Here is an 18,164-nt window from a genome sequence, read left to right on the forward strand (position 1 = left end):
TCCCCAGTAGTTACTGAGACAAATTAGCCAAATGTGATGCAGAAAGCTATTGATTTATCTGACTGTTTGAAAATATAATACTGACTGCTACAAGACAGATGATAAATTCTCATTTTTCCCCTAATTAGACCAATATTAGACAACATGATATCAACGAGTTTGTGGCACAGATTGAACAACTTACATTAGAATTAAAACAAGAGGAGGATGAATTTGTTATCAAAGAACAAAAGTTAATTCAAGAATTAAGCAAGTTTGAAGTAAGTTTTATTTTATATCTAAGAACAATTTTTTGTGGCTGTATGAAGGGGAGGGTATATTTCATGCTATTCAGTTAGTGAAAGTGAAAGTTGCTCAGTTGTGTCTGACTCTTTGCAGCCCTATGGACTATACAGTCCATGGAATTCTCCAGGCCAGAATACTGGAGTGGGTAGCCTTTCCCTTCTCCAGGGTATCTCCCCAACTATTCAATTAAATGTAAAGTAAATCTTCTAGTTTGAACAAGACTACAATTAAATTCTGAATATTTCTTTTTTTCCTAAAAAAGAAATAGAGCAACAAGAAATATTTTTTTAGTTAAAAAAATATCACACACTCCAAGTTATGTAGAAGTGCTGGCAAAAATCCATGGAGATAAGGTGGAGTGTTGGGGAAAATCATGCAGAGCTGAAAGAGGAGACAGTGGGGGAGAGGAGTAAAGGGTGAGGGAGACCTGGAAGGCCAATCTCAGAGGTTCTCCTTAAAGAGAGGTCATGGTACTGATCTGGAAACTGCCAGGCGGCTGCCCTGGGATAGAATAGGACATGGATGCTGGAGAGAAAGACTCACAGGGCAGAGAGTGGAAACAACAGAAAACCAAAACCTGACAAGGTGATGGTGTTACCTTGACAGGCAAGGGCATGTTTTTTGGAGACCACCGTTAATAAAGTAGCTGAGAAGTAAAGAGGTGGTAATAGAAGACTTCCTGAACTTGATTCAGTTTGAAGAGAAGGAAAAAGGCCTGGCTACCCCAAAGAGGAGCTTTATTTGAAGGCAGCAGTGCCTTGCTGTAGCAAGGGAATAGGCAGTCCTTACATTTCAAAGTTTAGATCTTCCCCTGATCCAAGCCCACTCTCCGCCCTCCACCATGGCCACACACACTCTGCCATGCCCTGCAGAAACCCTCTGCAGATAACTGGTCCCAGAAAAAGTCAATTCTAGAAGCAGGAAAATCTTCTGCACAAAAATACTATGAGAAAAACAGGGTGAAGGGGGAATGAAACTTTCATAAAATGAAGAACACTCAAAAAATTGTTCTGGAACAGTTGAAAACTATGATTCAACATTCGTCTGTGAATTCAGAAAAAAGTTCATAGAGGTGCCAAGGAAGATTAGCAGCGTGGAAATACAGGAACTCAGGGAAGAGACGTCAGAGGGGGATGGCCAGAAATAGCAAGAGGGGAAATGGAAACTGGCACAACTCAGGGAACAAACAAGGGAAAGAAAGCATTGCACAAACACATACAAAATTAGAAGGAACAGAAGGAAGAAGCAGCAAGGTGAAAAGCATTTCTCCATTGGTCGTAGCATGTCTACATGCTCAGTATCCTTCTAAATTTTGAAAAACAGAAATTTTTAAAAGGGGGGGTAACAGATAAAGAGCTTTGTCCTTATGAAACATTCCATTGGGGTGGGGGGTGATTGAAAATAAACAGTAGAACATGTGATATTTTCAATGGCAATAAATGTTATAGAGAAAATAAAAACAGGAAAGTAGACTAGGGTGAGTGTATATAATGCAGTCTATGTGTCATTTTAAACAGGGAGTCAGAGAAGGGTACAGCCCAGCCCTGAAGGATATGAGAAAGTGTGATGTGCAGACATCTGGAGAAGGTGGCTCCAGGCAGAGGACATGCTGAGCCTGAAGGTTCTGAGACAAGACTTTCTATTTGAGGGATGACAGGGAGGCAGCGTGGCTGCAGCAGAATAGGGGAGAGTACCAGCCGGGCAGGGACTCATCTTCCAGAGGCAGATGCTGACATGGAATTAGGAGTTCAAATGTTTATTAGGGTGTAATGCCTATGAAAGGACTAGGCAGGGGCCACTCTGTAGGCTGCAGACTCTCTCTGGGGAGCTCCAAAGCAAGGATTATCCATAGGAAGAGGCCTGCCTTGGGCAGAAATGGCCTCACCCTTGTACCATCTCCTTGCCCACACAGTTAGTTGGAGGCCGCTGAAGAGCACGGTCTTGGCTAGATAGCCAAGGTCTCTCTGAAGGAGCCAACCACCCTGGAGGCTGTCAGCCAGCCACTTCCCTTGCCACAGGTCACTGAATTCTTCCTTGAGGGGAGATCTAAAAGGGGCAGCTCCAGGCCTGCCCCTCATTGTAGGTCCTCGTGAATACATTGTCTTTCTCTCTGCATGGGCTGGGAAGCCATTGGAAGGTTCTGAGTGAAGATTATTTATTCTGAAATCATATGGCCTTCACTTAAATAGGATCACTCTAGGTGCTATATTGAACAGAATTTAGGAAAGCAGTGGTGGATACAGGAAGACCAATTAGGAAGTGAGATCAATATGCCAAGTAGCTTGACTCAGAATGGTAACTGAGGGGTGGTCAGAGGTAGTCATCATCTCAGATGATTTTTGCAACAGAGATGACAGAGTTTACTCATCATACTTAATGGTAAACCAGTGAGGACAGTCAGGAGTAAGACGAGGACACCATTTAACACTGCATTCAAGCTTATACAATGAAATAAGTAAATCAGAAGTGTAAGACTGCAGATAGGAATATTTCTGCAGATAGTCTGTTTGCCAGGCTATGTGCCCCCTGCAGGGCTGTGTCCACCTGTGCCTCATTTACACAAAGACATGGACAGATGGCAGCCTGGGTGCTTCTATTATAAATCCCTTTTCCCCTTGAAAATCATCATCAATAACCCCAGGCACATTGGAATCCCATTTCTGCCTTTGGTTCAGTTGGCATGAGGAGCCCAAAATTGAGAGGCAGTAACCTCAGATTTTGATTTATGGGAGTATTATTGTACCCTTGGTGGGATCATGCTCACCAGTAGTAAGACCTCTAGATGGACAGAGCCCAAATTCACAGGGAGGGAAAGCGAAGTCAGTAGCTTTCATAGCGAGTCTTTCATCACTGGGCTACATATGCACACGGCTCAGGACACAGGGAAGCTGAGGGAGAATTTGAATGATCTGAAGAAGCTGCCCACCTCCAAGAAGCCGAGCCAGCGGCAAACCCCCCTTGCTTGAGCTGCAGCAGCACCTGGTACCCAGCCCTCTCTCCAAGCGTAAAACAAGAACATGGTTTCTTGTTAGGGTGGTGCTGGCAGCCTAACGCTTGTGCAGGCAATGGGAATGAATTAAAGTATGCACACACTTCCTTATGTGAGGAAGGCATCCATTGTTAGGCCATTCTTTTTTTAGAGAGCATAGTATAGGTAATACATGATTCAGTTTCTGAACAGTGCAGTCTGGAGAAATTTACTCCTGATTCTACATTGTAATAATTTTATATTATGGTGTTTTATGTTGTTTTTGTCTTTCTATGTTATTCATAAGAATTCTAATGACAGTCTGGAAGGGGACCTATCCAGCCATTAAATCACTATATTATTGTAATTAGGGCAAGCAAGGTGCTCTATCAAAAAGAGGCCAAAATACAGTGAACATAAGCAAGATGTGCACTGAAGGGTTAACAATCCTCTGTCTTTTATTGGGAAATTGATTTTAGCTTAATTTTCTGGCTCCTTCCCTTGCTAACCTGATAAAGATGGATTATCAGCGGTATTATCAGGCAACATTGCTTGTGCAGAACAACACTTTATTGGTGTGTTGCATCTTGACCAGGAGAATAACTAATGGGAAACCAGACCTTTGGGGTTTCCTGAATTTGGTGCCTCTTTTAACAGGGCATGTCCCTGGTATGGACTCGGAAGGTATGCCCAAGAGGTGTTGGCCCCAATTTGAATATGAGGCTTCTAAGCCAGGGAGGACTTCACATCCACCCCTGCGGGACTCTTTCTCTTGGGCTGAGTTATCACTTTGGTGGGGTCAATGGACATTAGCCTCTGGTTGGCTGTGTTGAAAGGGCACCTCCCGTTGGGGAGACAGGCCTGATGTTGCTGGCATTTAGGTTTCTTTTAAATTATGTGTGTGTTCAACTTAGAAAAAATTTTAAAAAAAGTAAACTGGGTCAGGTGTGGCCTGTTTAAATCTTAAGAGTCTTAGTATCTAGTTAAGAAGCCCCTGACGTGGTCATTACAGAAGAGAGATTTTTATTTCTCTTCGCTGGTACAGGCTGAAAGGGAGGGGGTTGAGGGCTGGAAAGGCCGCTCTGCCATCCTCGGCAGGAGGCTAACTTCTGCGGGTCCAAGTGTCAGCTTCCATTCTAACCCTCTTCCAGCAAGGGGCAAGAGGAAGGACCCAGGAGGCATGGACTTCTTCCTGTTTTAGGGGCAGGACCCAGAACTGGCATACCCCACTTCTGCTCACAAACGCACTCAGTAGGGAAGCTGAGAAATCACTCTCGTTGGCAGCCATCTGCTCGGCTAAAACTCAGGGGTCCTGATGCTATCGGACAGGAGAGTGGATAGTACGTCAGCTGGCTGTCTTTGCCTTAGTCATTAGTTTAAGTCCACCCTGACTTTCTAAGAGAGACTCAACTATATTCCATTTGAAACTAAATAAAACCTGAGTTTGAATAAGTAAGCAGGCATTTTCATGTTTTGCTTTGGGCACTTTTAACCCATTTATTGTAGTAGTATATCCATTTATTTCTGCCCCCCCCCCCCATTTCTTACTTACATCCACATTTCTTAGAGCTGGCATATATTTTGTTTTACTGAGCTTGTGCTTAGTCACTGAGTTGTGTCTGACTCTTTGTGACCCCATGGATTGTAGCACCCCAGGCTTCTCTGTCCATGGGATTCTCCAGGCAAGAATACTGGAGTGGGTTGCCATTCCCTCCTCCAGGTTTCATAATGTATGATCAATTGAAAGAAAGTTTCTCAAGTATATCTCAGGGCACATATAAGGTAACAGCAATAGGACCATAGCAGTCAAGCTATAGAACCGAAAGGATCTTTGGAGAGCCCAGCGAATTTAATCTCCTAACACTGTAGATTGCCAGAGAGTCAGTGAATCAGCCAACAAATACTTATTAAATATCTAGTGTGTGCCAGATATCTTTCTATGCAACTTAGGATAAGAGGTGTCCAAGACAGAATTTACTGCATCAGTGAACTTACCTTCTCCTCTAGAATATTGTGTGAATTCTCCATAATCATACCTCACAATCAGCTTTCTGTCTTTCAAGCAAAGATTCGCTGAAGAAGCGCAAATTAGCAAAGAAAAGGAAGTTGAGTTAGTCGAGTGTCTTCCACAGCTTCAGGTGGCAGAAGAAGAATTCACGTACAAAAACAGAAAATTTGAAAATCTCATTGAAACTGTTACAGGTAGATATGAATGAAGTACTTAGTAATTGACCTCAAGCCCAGGTACGGATTTCTCTGTTGTCTGCTAACACAAGGTGGGTCATTCATCACAAGCCAATAGTGAAATTCTCTCAAGCTTTTTCCATTATCTTTAATTCTTCGTTCTCTAGTTTTTGCCTCTTCTAGTTTCCTCTTCTCCGCACCACAATCTTACTGTTAATTCTTGTCAAATTTTTCTTCTTCTCTTTTAAAGACTGTTTAAAACTAAGAATTAGTAACAACTATATTATATAGTTTCTGTCTGTACTTGGTAAAGGTAGAACCAATTTCTTTACCTTCTACCATGTGGAAAATTTTTTGTTTCTTAACATAAGTGTACAGATTATATCTTTTTCCAGCTATGACTTTAACCATTTATCAAGTAGGTACTCCTTAGATTTTTTTCGCTAATCTACCCCTAAGGCAGAGATAGATAAGAACTTGTCTCAGATCTGGGGGCTTCATAAGGATATGAAATATGTCTGAAAGCATGTTTTGTGTTTTAGTGCATGGCACAACCATGTGTGTGTTTAATATAAAAAACAGTTATTCTCTCCAAAAAGTTGGCTGTGGTCATCTAAACCTGAACCCAAAAGTTCACAGATCTAGAACCATCCTAGAGGTGTGACTCTTGTCTTGAATCTGGGGAGTGAAGGGTCATTATCCAAGAATTTAGGTTCTTAAGCAGGACAACTTCCAGCATTTCTATCTTCTAGATGATAGAAGAAATGCCATTGGAATCAGGAGGCCAGGACCAAAATAACAGAAAGTACTGGAATGGGAGTAAAAAATGTGCACTGTGGTGGGACTGACCAGCTGGAAAAGATGACTATGGGGATAGGAATTAAAACGGTGTGTCAAAACAGGGCAGTCACATGGAAGCCCATATGCTGAAATGTGAAATAGATACTCAAAGTGAATAGCGGTAATTGTCAAAGAGGGCAGATTTTTAAGAATATAAGATTAAGAATAAGTGCCTAGGTAATTGGTCTGGTTCCCAGTCCTCAGTTGGTTTCCACTTTTGCCAGGTTTTCATTTGGTTAGCCCAGTTAAGTTTTATTCATCTTTTACCACTTTTACCAAGACTTACAATGTGTATATATCCTGTTGCCAGATATCTACTTCTCCAGCTTTCCTCCATCCCTTCTTGCACTGGGTGGAGGCTATAAGAAACACTATGAGTATAAAAGTAAGCAGTATATTGCAGCATATATTGCAGGACTGATTCTTTTCAGTCAAAGCAAAGGGGTGAAACACTGAAGAAAGGAGAAGAGGAGGAGGCAGGAGAAAAGAAGGAGAGTGGACCTAAGAGCAATGTGCTTCAGGCAGTAGGAACTCAGCCTTTTAGTCCCTTACTCATAAATAGGGTTAGATACTCAAAAATCACCAGACATCTCAGGAAAAAACTCCAACATGAATGAAAGAAACAAAAGCAGACAGAAGAAGAGAATTTGGTAGAAAAATGGACAACACAAAGAACATAATATGGATTCTCAGGGAGTACATATCCTCTCTATATTATTATATATAATGCATATATATTCTCTATTTATTGCAGAGAAATATATTCTTTCTATTATAGAGAATATATCTTAAAGGTATATTCTTAGAGAAATAAAATAAGATATTGCATTTATGAAAAGACACTTAACAGAGAACATGAAAGAGTTAGTAGAAGTAAAAAATATAAAAAATATATATAACAACTAAAATTTTAGAATTCAATAAGAGGATTATAAAAAAGTTAAGAGGATTTCTCCAAAAATAGAAAAAAAAACAAGATGATAACAGGATAAAGGGTAAGGAAATTATAAAACTATTCTGAGATGTCAAATATCTAACTAACAGGAAAGACAGAGAAAAATGGAAAGTATAAAGTTATCAATAAAACATTACAAAAATATTTCTCAGAATTGGACAATATGAATTTCCTATTTGAAAGGGCCTATCAGATTCCCAGTACAATATATGAAAGAAAAGACACTAACTAAGCCACATCACTGCATTTCAGGAGGAAAAAAAAGAGAGAGAGAGATTATAAAGGCTTCTAGAGAGAAAAAGCAGATTTTACACAAAAGATTAGGTACCAGCATGGTTTCAGACTTCTTAGTATCAATGTAACAGTAGAATTTAGAAGACTTTGCCTTCAAAATTTTGAGAGAAAAAAATTTCCTACATTAGATACCCATCCGAACTATCAGTCAACTAGAGATGTAGAATAGAGATATATTTAGATATATAAGATCTCATCTATTGTGTCTCAGGAAGCTACACAAAATTTGCTTCAATAAATAGAAGAAATAAATTAAGAGAAAGAAGAGGGTATGAGATTCAAAAAGCAGGAGGTCTAACATGAGAGAGATGCAAGGGGAAGTCCCAGGAGGTCACCTTTGCAGTAGGACTAAAGAAAAATGTACAGAAGACAGTGGGGGAGGGCAGAAGAATGGAACTGATGGACTACTTAATGTGTTTGACCACATGGGAAGTAATTTTCAGAAAGATTTTATAATTCTATTATAGATTTTGGTGTGAATTAATGATATATACATGGAAAACTAAGCAATTTTTTTAAAGTGAGGTAATTTTTTACTCCAGGAAAAACAAAAACTATACAAGAAAAGAAATATAGTCCTACTGTACCGTTTGTCTAATCATGAATAAACTTTGCATTATCATAAAGATCTGAACAGTTGGAATTCATTTAAACAAAATCTGTAATTAATGAGGAGGTTAGAGGAAGGATACATTGAGGCTCTGAGTGTTCACAGGAGATGTGACAATAGGAGTAAGTGTCTATGTCCTCTTCTACTATATCAGGAAGTAAGTAGGAAAAAATTTAAGAGAGAAAAGGAAAAAAATTTTATAAAGAAAAAATTTTTCAAAAAGAAAATTTTAAAGGAAGGGGAAAAAGTGAAAATGAATTAAAAATGGTTGATTCTGAAGAGTCACACACAGGGATGGCAGCAGCATAGGGGAGCACCTGACTTCTGATTTTGGTCATAAGCCTTAAAATAGTATTTGGCTTTTAAAACCAGGCATATGTCTTATTTTCTTTTATTTAAAGAACATTGTGAGCAGTTATTTTTTCTCTCTTTTTTTTATAGCACAAAAAAATGAACAAAATTTACTGAATAATAATATTTCTCAACTTACAAGAGACTTTATAAGATACATTAACAACACGGTAAAGGATCAATATATTCATTCTTTTTTTTATTAGAATATTGGTGTATATAGACAATAGTACTTACCTAGCACCACTGGAGTCTTTAAGAAAGTTGCATTGTTTAAACTTACCCTATTAAACCAATGTTTCAAAATTTTTAGTCACAGCATACACACTTGTATATAGATACACACATGTGTGTATGCTGTGACTAAAAATTTCGAAACATTGGTTTATATATATGCTGTGACTAAAAATTTCGAAACATTGGTTTATATATATATATACAGTTCAGATCAGTTCAGTTCAGTAGCTCAGTGGAGTCCGACTGTTTGTGACCCAATGGACTGCAGCACACCAAGCTTCCCTGTCCATCACCAGCTCCCGAAGCCTGCTCAAGCGCATGTCCCTCGAGTCGGTGATGCCATCCAGTGATCTCACCCTCTGTCATCCCCTTCTCCTCCTGCCCTCAATCTTTCCCAGCCTCAGGGTCTTTTCCAATGAGTCAGTTCTTCACATCAGGTGGCCAAATTAGTGGAGTTTCAGCTTCAGCATCAGTCCTTCAAATGAATATTCAGGCCTGATTTCCTTTAGGATTGACTTGTTTTGATCTCCTTGCTATCCAAGGGACTCTCAAGAGTCTTCTCCAACACCACAGTTCAAAATCATCAATTCTTAGGCTCTCAGCTTTCTTTATAGTCCAACTCTCACATCCATACATGACTACTGGAAAAACCATAGCTTTGACTAGATGGAACTTTGTTGGCGAGGTAATATCTTCACTTTTTAATATGCTGTCTAGGTTGGTCATAACTTTTCTTACAAGGAAGAAACGTCCCTTAATTTCATGGCTGCAGTCACCATCTGCAGTGATTTTGGAGCCCCCCAAAATTAAGTCTCTCACTGTTTCCATTATTTCCCCATCTATTTGCTATGAAGTGATAGGACCGGATGCCATGATCTTAGTTTTTTGAATGTTGAGCTTTAAGCCAACTTTTTCAGTCTCCTCTTCCAATTTCATCAAGAGGCTCTTTAGTTCTTCTTTGCTTTCTATCATAAGGGTGGTGTCTTCTGTGTATCTGAGATTATTGATATTTCTCCCAGCAACCTTGATTCCAGCTTGCTTCATCCAGCCCGGCATATCGCATGATGTACTCTGCATATAAGTTAAACCAGCAGGGTGACAATGTACAGCCTTGATGTACTCTTTTCCCAATTTGGAACCAGCCCCTTGTTTCATGTCCAGTTCTAACTGTTGCTTCTTGACCTGCATACATATTTCTCAGGAGGCAGGTAAGGTGGTCTGATATTACCATCTCTTTAAGAATTTTCCAGTTTGTTGTGATCCACACAGTCAAAGGTTTAGTGTAGTCAATAGAGCAGAAGTAGATGTTTTTCTGGAACTCTTCCTTTTTCTATGATCCAATGGTTGTTAGCAATTTGATCTCTGGTCCCTCTGCCTTTTCTAAATCCAACCTGAACATCTGGAAGTTCACGGTTCATGTACTGTTGAAGCATGGCTTGGAGAATTTTGAGTATTACTTTGCTAGAGTGTGAGGTGAGTGCAATTGTGTGGTAGTTTGAGCATTCTTTGGCATTGCCTTTCTTAGGGATTGGAATGAAAACTGACCTTTTCCAGGTCTGTGGCCACTGCTGAGTTTTCCAAATTTGCTGGCATATTGAGTGCAGCACTTTCACAGCATCCTCTTTGAGGATTTGAAACAGCTCAACTGGAATTCCACCACCTCCACTAGCTTTGTTCATAGTGATGCTTCCTAAGGCCCACTTGACTTCACATTCCAGGCTGCGAGGTCTGGCTCTAGGTGAGTGATCACACCATTATGGTTATCTGGGTCAGTGAAGATCTGTTTTGTATAGTTCTGTGTATTCTTGCCACCTCTTCTTAATATCTTCTGCTTCTGTTAGGTCCACACCGTTTCTGTCCTTTATTGTGCCCATCTTTGCATGAAATGATCCCTTGATATCTCTAATTTTCTTGAAGAGATCTCTAGTCTTTCCCATTCTATTGTTTTCCTCTATTTCTTTGCGTTGATTGCTGAGGAAGGCTTTCTTATCTCTCCTTGCTATTATTTGGAACTCTGCATTCAAATGGGTATAGCTTTCCTTTTCTCCTCTGCCTTTCACTTCTCTTCTTTTCTCAGCTATTTGTAAGGCCTCCTCAGACAACCACTTTGCCGTTTTTACATTTCTTTTTCTTGAGGATGGTCTTGATCACTGACTCCTGTACAACGTCATGAACCTCCATCCATAGTTCATCAGGCAGTCTGTCTATCAGATCTAATCCCTTGAATCTGTTATTACCACTGTATAATCATAAGGGATTTGATTTAGGTCATACCTGAATGGTCTCTTGGTTTTCCCTACTTTCTTCAATTTCAGTCTGAATTTGGCAATAAGGAGTTCATGATCTGAGCCATAGTCAGCTCCCCACCTTGTTTTTGCTGACTGTATTGAAGTTCTCCATCTTTGGCTGCAAAGAATATAATCAACCTGATTTCAGTATTGACCACCTGGTGATGTCCACGTGTAGAGTCTTCTCTTATGTTGTTGGAAGAGGGTGTTTGCTATGACCAGTGTGTTCTCTTGGCCAAATTCTGTTAGCCTTTGCACTCTTCATTTTGCACTGCAAGGCCAAATTTGCCTGTTACTCCAGGTATCTCTTGACTTCCTACTTTTGCATTTCAGTCCTCTGTGATGAAAAGGACATCTTTTTTGGCTGTTAATTCTAGAAGGTCTTGTAGGTCTTCAAAGAACAGTTCAGCTTCAGCTTTTTCAGCATTACTGGCTGGGGCATAGACTTGGCTTACTGTGATATTGAATGGTATGCCGTGGAAACAGACAGAGGTCATTCTGTCATTTTTGAGAATGCACCCAAGTACTGCATTTCAGACTTTTTTGTTGACTGTGATGCTACTCCATTTCTTCTAAGGTATTCTTGCCCACAGTAATAGATACAATGGTCACCTGAATTCACCCATTCCAGTCTATTTTATTTCAGTTCAATTCAGTTCAGTCACTCAGTCATGTCCATCTCTTTGTGACCCCTTGGACTGCAGCACACCAGGCTTCCCTGTCCATCACCAGCTCCCAGAGCCTGCTCAAACTCTATGTCCATTGAGTCGGTGATGCCATCCAACCATCTCATCCTCTGTCGTCCCCTTCTCCTCCTGCTTTCAATCTTTCCCAGCATCAAGGTTTTTTCCAATGAGCCAGTTCACTGATTCCTAAAATGTCTATGTTCACTCTTGCCATCTCCTGTTTGACCACTTCCAATTTACCATGATTCATGGACCTAACATTCCAGGTTCCTATGCAATATTGTTCTTTACAACTTTGGACTTTACCACCATCACCAGTCACATCCACAACTGGGTATTGTTTTCACTTTGTTTCACTTTCTCTTCATTCTTTCTGGAGTTATTTCTCCACTCTTCTACAGTAGCATATTGGGCACCTACCGACCTGAAGAGTTCATCTTTCAGTGTCATATCTTTTTGCCTTTTCATACTGTTCATGGAGTTCTCAGGGCAAGAATATTGAAGTAGTTTGCCATTGCCTTCTCCAGTGGACCACATTTTGTCAGTACTCTCCACCATGACCCATCCATCTTGGGTGGCCCTACATGGCATGACTCGTAGTTTTATTGAGTTAGAGAAGGCTGTGGTCCATGTGATCAGTTTGATTAGCTTTCTGTGACTGTGGTTTTCATTCTTTCTGCCCTCTGAAGAATAAGGATAAGAGGCTTCCTGACTGACTGTGAGGGAAACTGGGTCTTATTCTGATGTTTGGGGCCATGCTCAGTACAACTTTAATCCAATTTTCTGTTGATAGGTGGAACTGTGTTCCCTCCCTGTTGTTTGACCTGAGACCAATGGCAGAGGTAGTGAAGTTAATGGTGACATCCTTCAAAAGGTCCTGTGCACACACTGCCACACTCAGTGTCCCCGACCCTGAAGCAGGCCATTGCCTACCCATGCCTCTGCTGGAGACATATATATACATATATATAGATATGTATGTACGTATACATATATACACATGTGTATGTGTTGAGGGAGAGAGATCAGCTTTAGAAGCGATTAACGTGTAACCTGTTACCACTGGAAAATCACTCACTGGGGGAGGGTTCATTTTCCTTACTTAAAAGGTGCCATGCATGCTAAATTGCAGTAGTTGTGTCCGACAATTTTGTGACCCAAGGACTGTAGCTTGCCAGGCTCCTCTGTTCATGGAGATTCTCCAGAAAGAATACTAGAGTGGGTTGCCATGCCCTTCTCCAGGGGATCTTCCTGACCCAGGGATTGAACACACATCTCCTGTGTCTCCTGCATTGCAGGCAGATTCTTTGTCACTGAGCACCTGGGAAGCCCTATTTAAACGGTAGAGATCGGATTATGCTTTCTAAGCTTCTTTTCATATCTGTTATTTTGGTAAATTCCTATGAAGACAAGGATAATGGGCAAAGGTTGTAGGGGTTAGAAGAATGAATGAAACAGGAGCAGGTAAATGGATGTTTACTACCTTTTAACACTTTATAATCAATAGTTAGTGATAAACATATGTATGTGGAGTTGATTAAACATAAAATGTATTCTTTGAGATTCACTGATATCAAAAGTAATTTTTAATGTGTTATGGGAATAGAAAAATATGAAGGGGAAAATTACAAGTATACTATATATATAAGCTTGTCCATTGGCTCAGTGGTAAAGAATTTGCCTGCCAATGCAGGAGACACAGGAGATTCGGGTTCAATCCCTGGGTTGGGAAGATCCCCCTGCAGAAGGAAATGGCAAACCACTCCAGTATATGGCGTGGGAAATTCCATGGACAGAGGAGCCTGGTGGGCCATAGTCCATGGGATTGCAAAAAAGTCAGACACCACTTAGTGACTAAACAACCAACAGAACAACATATTATATATATAATTCTATTTTCCTAATAGGATGCTGCTATGGGCAATTATATGATATACAAAGATTATGTGATTTATAACAGTGTAATAATTTAAAACTGACTAGAGAATTCAGAAAAATCCATAAAGTAATATTCTTTGAGAAATAGCAAATATCAAATCCTCCCTGAAAGAGCCTCAATAAATTCTACTCCCTTCTTCCCCATTTTGCCAGGCCATTGTTTATATATCAAGATATATTCTATTTTGTGAAATTGTCTCAATAGCTTGACTTTGGCTCTTAACTTGGGATCTGTAGACTTCCTTCCCAGAGTCCATTAGCTTTGTAGTTAATATAAAGTTTTCCAAGGGAAGATGTTCATAGCCTCTGCTGATGGTCATGGACTTATAGTCGGCCCTTTAGCAATATAGGTTTGAATTGCGTGTGTCCATATATTTGTGAATTATTTTTTTCAATGAATGCTCTATACGGTCCATGGTTGGTTCAATCAGGAGATGTGAAACTGGTAACAGAGTACCAAGTGTAAAGTTATACCCAGATTTTTGACTGGGCGGGGGTTGGTGCTGCTCACTCCCGCGTTGTTCAAGGGTCAAGTGTAATTAGAACCCTTCTCTGAATGTGGTGCAGGCAGCTTAATACACTGGTGCCCTGCTAGTTGAACTCTATAAGGTAATTGTGGATTTTATGTTTGAGCAGAAGAAACTGAAGCAGGAGTTGAAACAGTTAAGAGAGCATGAAAGCTATAAAACCAAAGCTCATTTTGAAACTGTAAAAAGCTTAGAAAATGAAATCTATTTACATGACCTAAAAACAGATGCTTTGATCCTGGAAAATGAAAGATTAAAAGAGGTAAGTTCAAGAGCACTTTACTTTGTACAATGGTCATGGTTGATTTCCATATCTGTACTAGTTATGAGAGAAAAGGAGAGAATAACTCTTGAAACTTTCTAAGTGAAACTTAAAGTACACAGAGAGAAGTGCCCAAATCATACACAGCTTAATGAACACACTGAATAACCAACACCTAGATCAAGAAACAAAGCATCCATCGACAGAATCCAGATACTGTCTTCTATGTCTTCTGTGGGCCTTCCTGTCATTGACCTTCCCACAATATACTACATCATATACTATACTCTCCCACAATATGCTATACTGACTTTTAACACTATAGAGTTCTGCCTGTGTGGAATGTGGAATGATACATGTGTGGAATGTGTGGAATGATACAGTACACATTCTTTTGCCAGAAATCATGTTTCCAAGGTTTCTTCTTATTATTGAGTGAAGGTACGGTTCATTCATTCTTAGTTCTGTATTGTATTGTACTGTTTGTATGTATTGTATTCCACTGTATGCCGATACTATAGTTTATACACTCTGCTGTTGGTGGGGGTTTGACAAGTCTCTAATTTGGACTACTACCATGAAAATTCTATTACATGTATTTTGATGAATGTAGTTACATATTTCTTTTGGGGTAACCAGCTCAAATGGAATTCTAGAGCCACAGAGGGGCTTATGGTCCGCCTTAGTGCACAGTGGCAGTCTCCCAAGGACACGGCAGTAACTGCCACTCCCTTCTGTAGTGTCAGAGAGCGTAGTTATTCCTGATTCCAAGCAGAACTCAGCCTTTTTCAACTTAATCATTCCGAAGGGTGTGTAGAGGTGATCCACTGTGGTTTTAATTTGCATTTTCCTGATGATTCAGGAAATGATTCCTATGTTGCTCGCTACTTGGAGACCCTCTTTGTGAAGTATCTGTTCAGTCTTGTGCCCGTTTTAGAAGTTAGATTGTTTCAGATTGATTGTAGTTCTTTTTATAGCAAAGGAATTTGTTCATCCAACCCCTAAAATGAAAGTCTCAGTCTCAAAAGATTAAGTTTTGCTTATTTATACTTAAGATTTACTTATTTGAGTCTGTCACTCAGTAGTAACCCTGTAGTGTGACTTTGGGCAGTCTTACAGCACTAAGACTCTAAGTGGCAACAATTATCTATCTAATATCATGTGTTTTTTGGTATAATTAAATGACATAAGAGATATGAGTCTACTTTGAAAAGGTAGAGTACTCCACAGAGCACAGGTACCATTGGCAGTAACCCACACAGATCCAACATCTTCATCCTTCTAGCCTTGAAACAACCTTCTAAGGAATTTCATCCACCTATGAAATATTCCACAAGACTGCCTTCCTATCAAGATGAGGTAGATTATTTATTTAGTTGGAATTTTCAATGCTATTTTGGTAATGGGTGAGCAAATGGATGACTATGTGAAACACTGATTCTAAAAGTTCTGCTTTGGATTCAAGGTCCATCTACTAGGCCCTGGATGACCCTATGCTTATATCTTATTCATTCATCACTCTTTGTTTTGATGATCTCATCCCTTCATTCAACAAACATTTTAAGCATCACTGAGTCCCAAGTTCTAGGGAAGAAACAGTGAACACAAATATGGGTAAGACACTGTCCCAAACCCTTAGAAAGCTCATAGTCTGGCTTGGGAGACAGGTATACAAATGTATAATTACAATTTGGTTGTTAAGTGTGACAATCCACCCAGGGCACATATACATAGTCACCCAGAGCACAAGCATTTAATCACACCAGGTGAGGCGCTCCAGGAAAAAATCTGACCTGGTACCATTAGCATAGAGGTAGGATTTACACCTGGGAGGTAGTGAGATTCCTTGAGGACAGTTAATGAGAACAGTGAAGTGTGAACAGAGTTTGGAAGAAAGACAATTTTGAAAGAGGAAACAGTAGAAGTGGAGCCAAAAAGGGGGACTAAAAGACCGAAAAGGGGACTAATAGAGAGTTACAGGAAGCTGCCTGAACTAGATAAGTCTATAAACAGTGATCCATGTTCAAAGAGAGCAAGAATGATGACATGGATTTGGCTTATGGTAGCTTTCACTTAGATTTACTACAAAATCTGCCAACAAGCTGTGCAAAGACTGACACAGGGTCAAGGCTGCAGGAGAGCCCCTCTAGCACGTGCTTATGAACAGTCCTATGGAGCAGGTCCATGTCTGCTCCTAGGGCACTGGGACCATTTCTAAGATTTTTATCAGCAGTTTCTAGTGTTTGACAATTTCTCTCTTGAAACAGGGCCAGTGCCTACTTTATATCCCGAAGCCCACATTTTCAGAGTTCCCAGACTCTAGGTTCCCGAGCACTGGGTGGTTAGAACAGAAAGCCACGTCTCTGATATCCAGACCACCACTGTGACTGCCACCCAACCCAACGAAACAGCCAACTAGAGTGAGCAATTCCACAGAGTCTCCTGACTTGATAATTCATCTCTCTGAGGTCCTGTGAATACCTCCAGTGAGGCAACATTGCTGCCTTGTAGCATATACTGAACACACATTTTTCCAAAAGGATAATTTTTTTTTTCTGTGGACACAGTGCATTTAGGCAGCATACTTTTTGGTTCATTTTGGTGGCAAATTCAGAATATCATGTTTATTTGGGTGAAGTTGAAATGCTTACTAGGAAGCAAAGTCCTTTCTTTCCCTCACCAGAATGTTAACTTAGCAAGGGCTATGTTGACCACTGTCACCTTTGCAGCTAGAATGGTAGGACACACAGAGGAGGGATCAATAAATGTTTGCTAAGTGACTGCACAGATTACTAACCTACTATAATTCAACAGCTAAAAGCAACCACACACCTTTACTTTCTAGTATATTGCATACCTAAAGGACACCATAGAGCAATACAAAAGGGGAGAAGAAGACTTAATGCGCTCCTCAAGTGACCTGTCCTGTCAGCTGACAGATCTTCAGAGTAAGTGATGTGTCATGAGTGACCTTTTACATATAAAAAAATCAAGTTCTGTTTTGTTTAAATCAATGTTACTGGTTTGCTATAATAAAATGTACCCATCTTAAGTTCAATGAGTTTTGACAGGTGTACATACCACCAGAACCACTACAAGAAAGATACAGAACACTTTCATCATTGAAAAGCATCCCTTGTGTCTCTTTATGGTTGATTTCCCAGTCTACTTCCAGTTCCTAGAAACCACTGAAGGACAGTGCCTTCTGTCCTTAAGGGTTAGATATAATGGAGTGATAGAACATGTACTGTTTTGTGCCTGGCTCCTTTTACTCAGAAAACTTTTTAAAGATCCATCTATGTTGTTGCATATATCATTGTTTGCTTTTTTTTTATAGCTGTATAGTGAAAGTGTGTTCGTCGCTCAGTCGTGTATGACTCTTTGCGACCCCAGGGACTGTAGCCTGCCAGGCTCCTCTGTCCATGGCATTCTCCATGCAAGAATATTGGAGTGGGTTGCCATTCCCTTCACCAAGGGATCTACCTGGCTCAGGGATCAAACCTGTGTCTCCTACATTGCAAGGCAGATTCTTTACCGTCTGAGCTACCAGGGAAGTAGCTGTACGGTAGTGGTCCTTTAAATGGGTGTACCATATTTTGTTTATCCTTTCACTAGCTGAGGAACATTTGGATTGTTTCCATTTGGGGGTTACTATTTGTGTTTTTGAGCATATTTATTTTAGTTTCTCTTGGGTAAATACAAAGGAGGGGAATCACTGAATTTATAAGAAATGGCCTAT

At 40.1% G+C, this 18,164-nt stretch overlaps 1 protein-coding gene across 1 annotated transcript in view; it reads left to right on the plus strand.

Moving 5' to 3' along the window:
- CCDC175 (coiled-coil domain containing 175) overlaps window positions 1–18,164 on the plus strand; it is a 70,283-nt gene that overhangs the window by 39,161 nt on the left and 12,958 nt on the right. Inside the window, exons 13-17 of the mRNA XM_061156948.1 lie at window positions 129–260; window positions 5,317–5,455; window positions 8,578–8,657; window positions 14,273–14,425; window positions 17,271–17,373. Of these exons, the coding sequence (XP_061012931.1) occupies window positions 129–260; window positions 5,317–5,455; window positions 8,578–8,657; window positions 14,273–14,425; window positions 17,271–17,373 (607 nt within the window). The remainder of the gene's footprint in view (window positions 1–128; window positions 261–5,316; window positions 5,456–8,577; window positions 8,658–14,272; window positions 14,426–17,270; window positions 17,374–18,164) is intronic.

This window comes from Dama dama, chromosome 12 (genome assembly GCF_033118175.1).
Source record: "Dama dama isolate Ldn47 chromosome 12, ASM3311817v1, whole genome shotgun sequence".
Classification (NCBI taxonomy): Eukaryota; Metazoa; Chordata; class Mammalia; order Artiodactyla; family Cervidae; genus Dama; species Dama dama.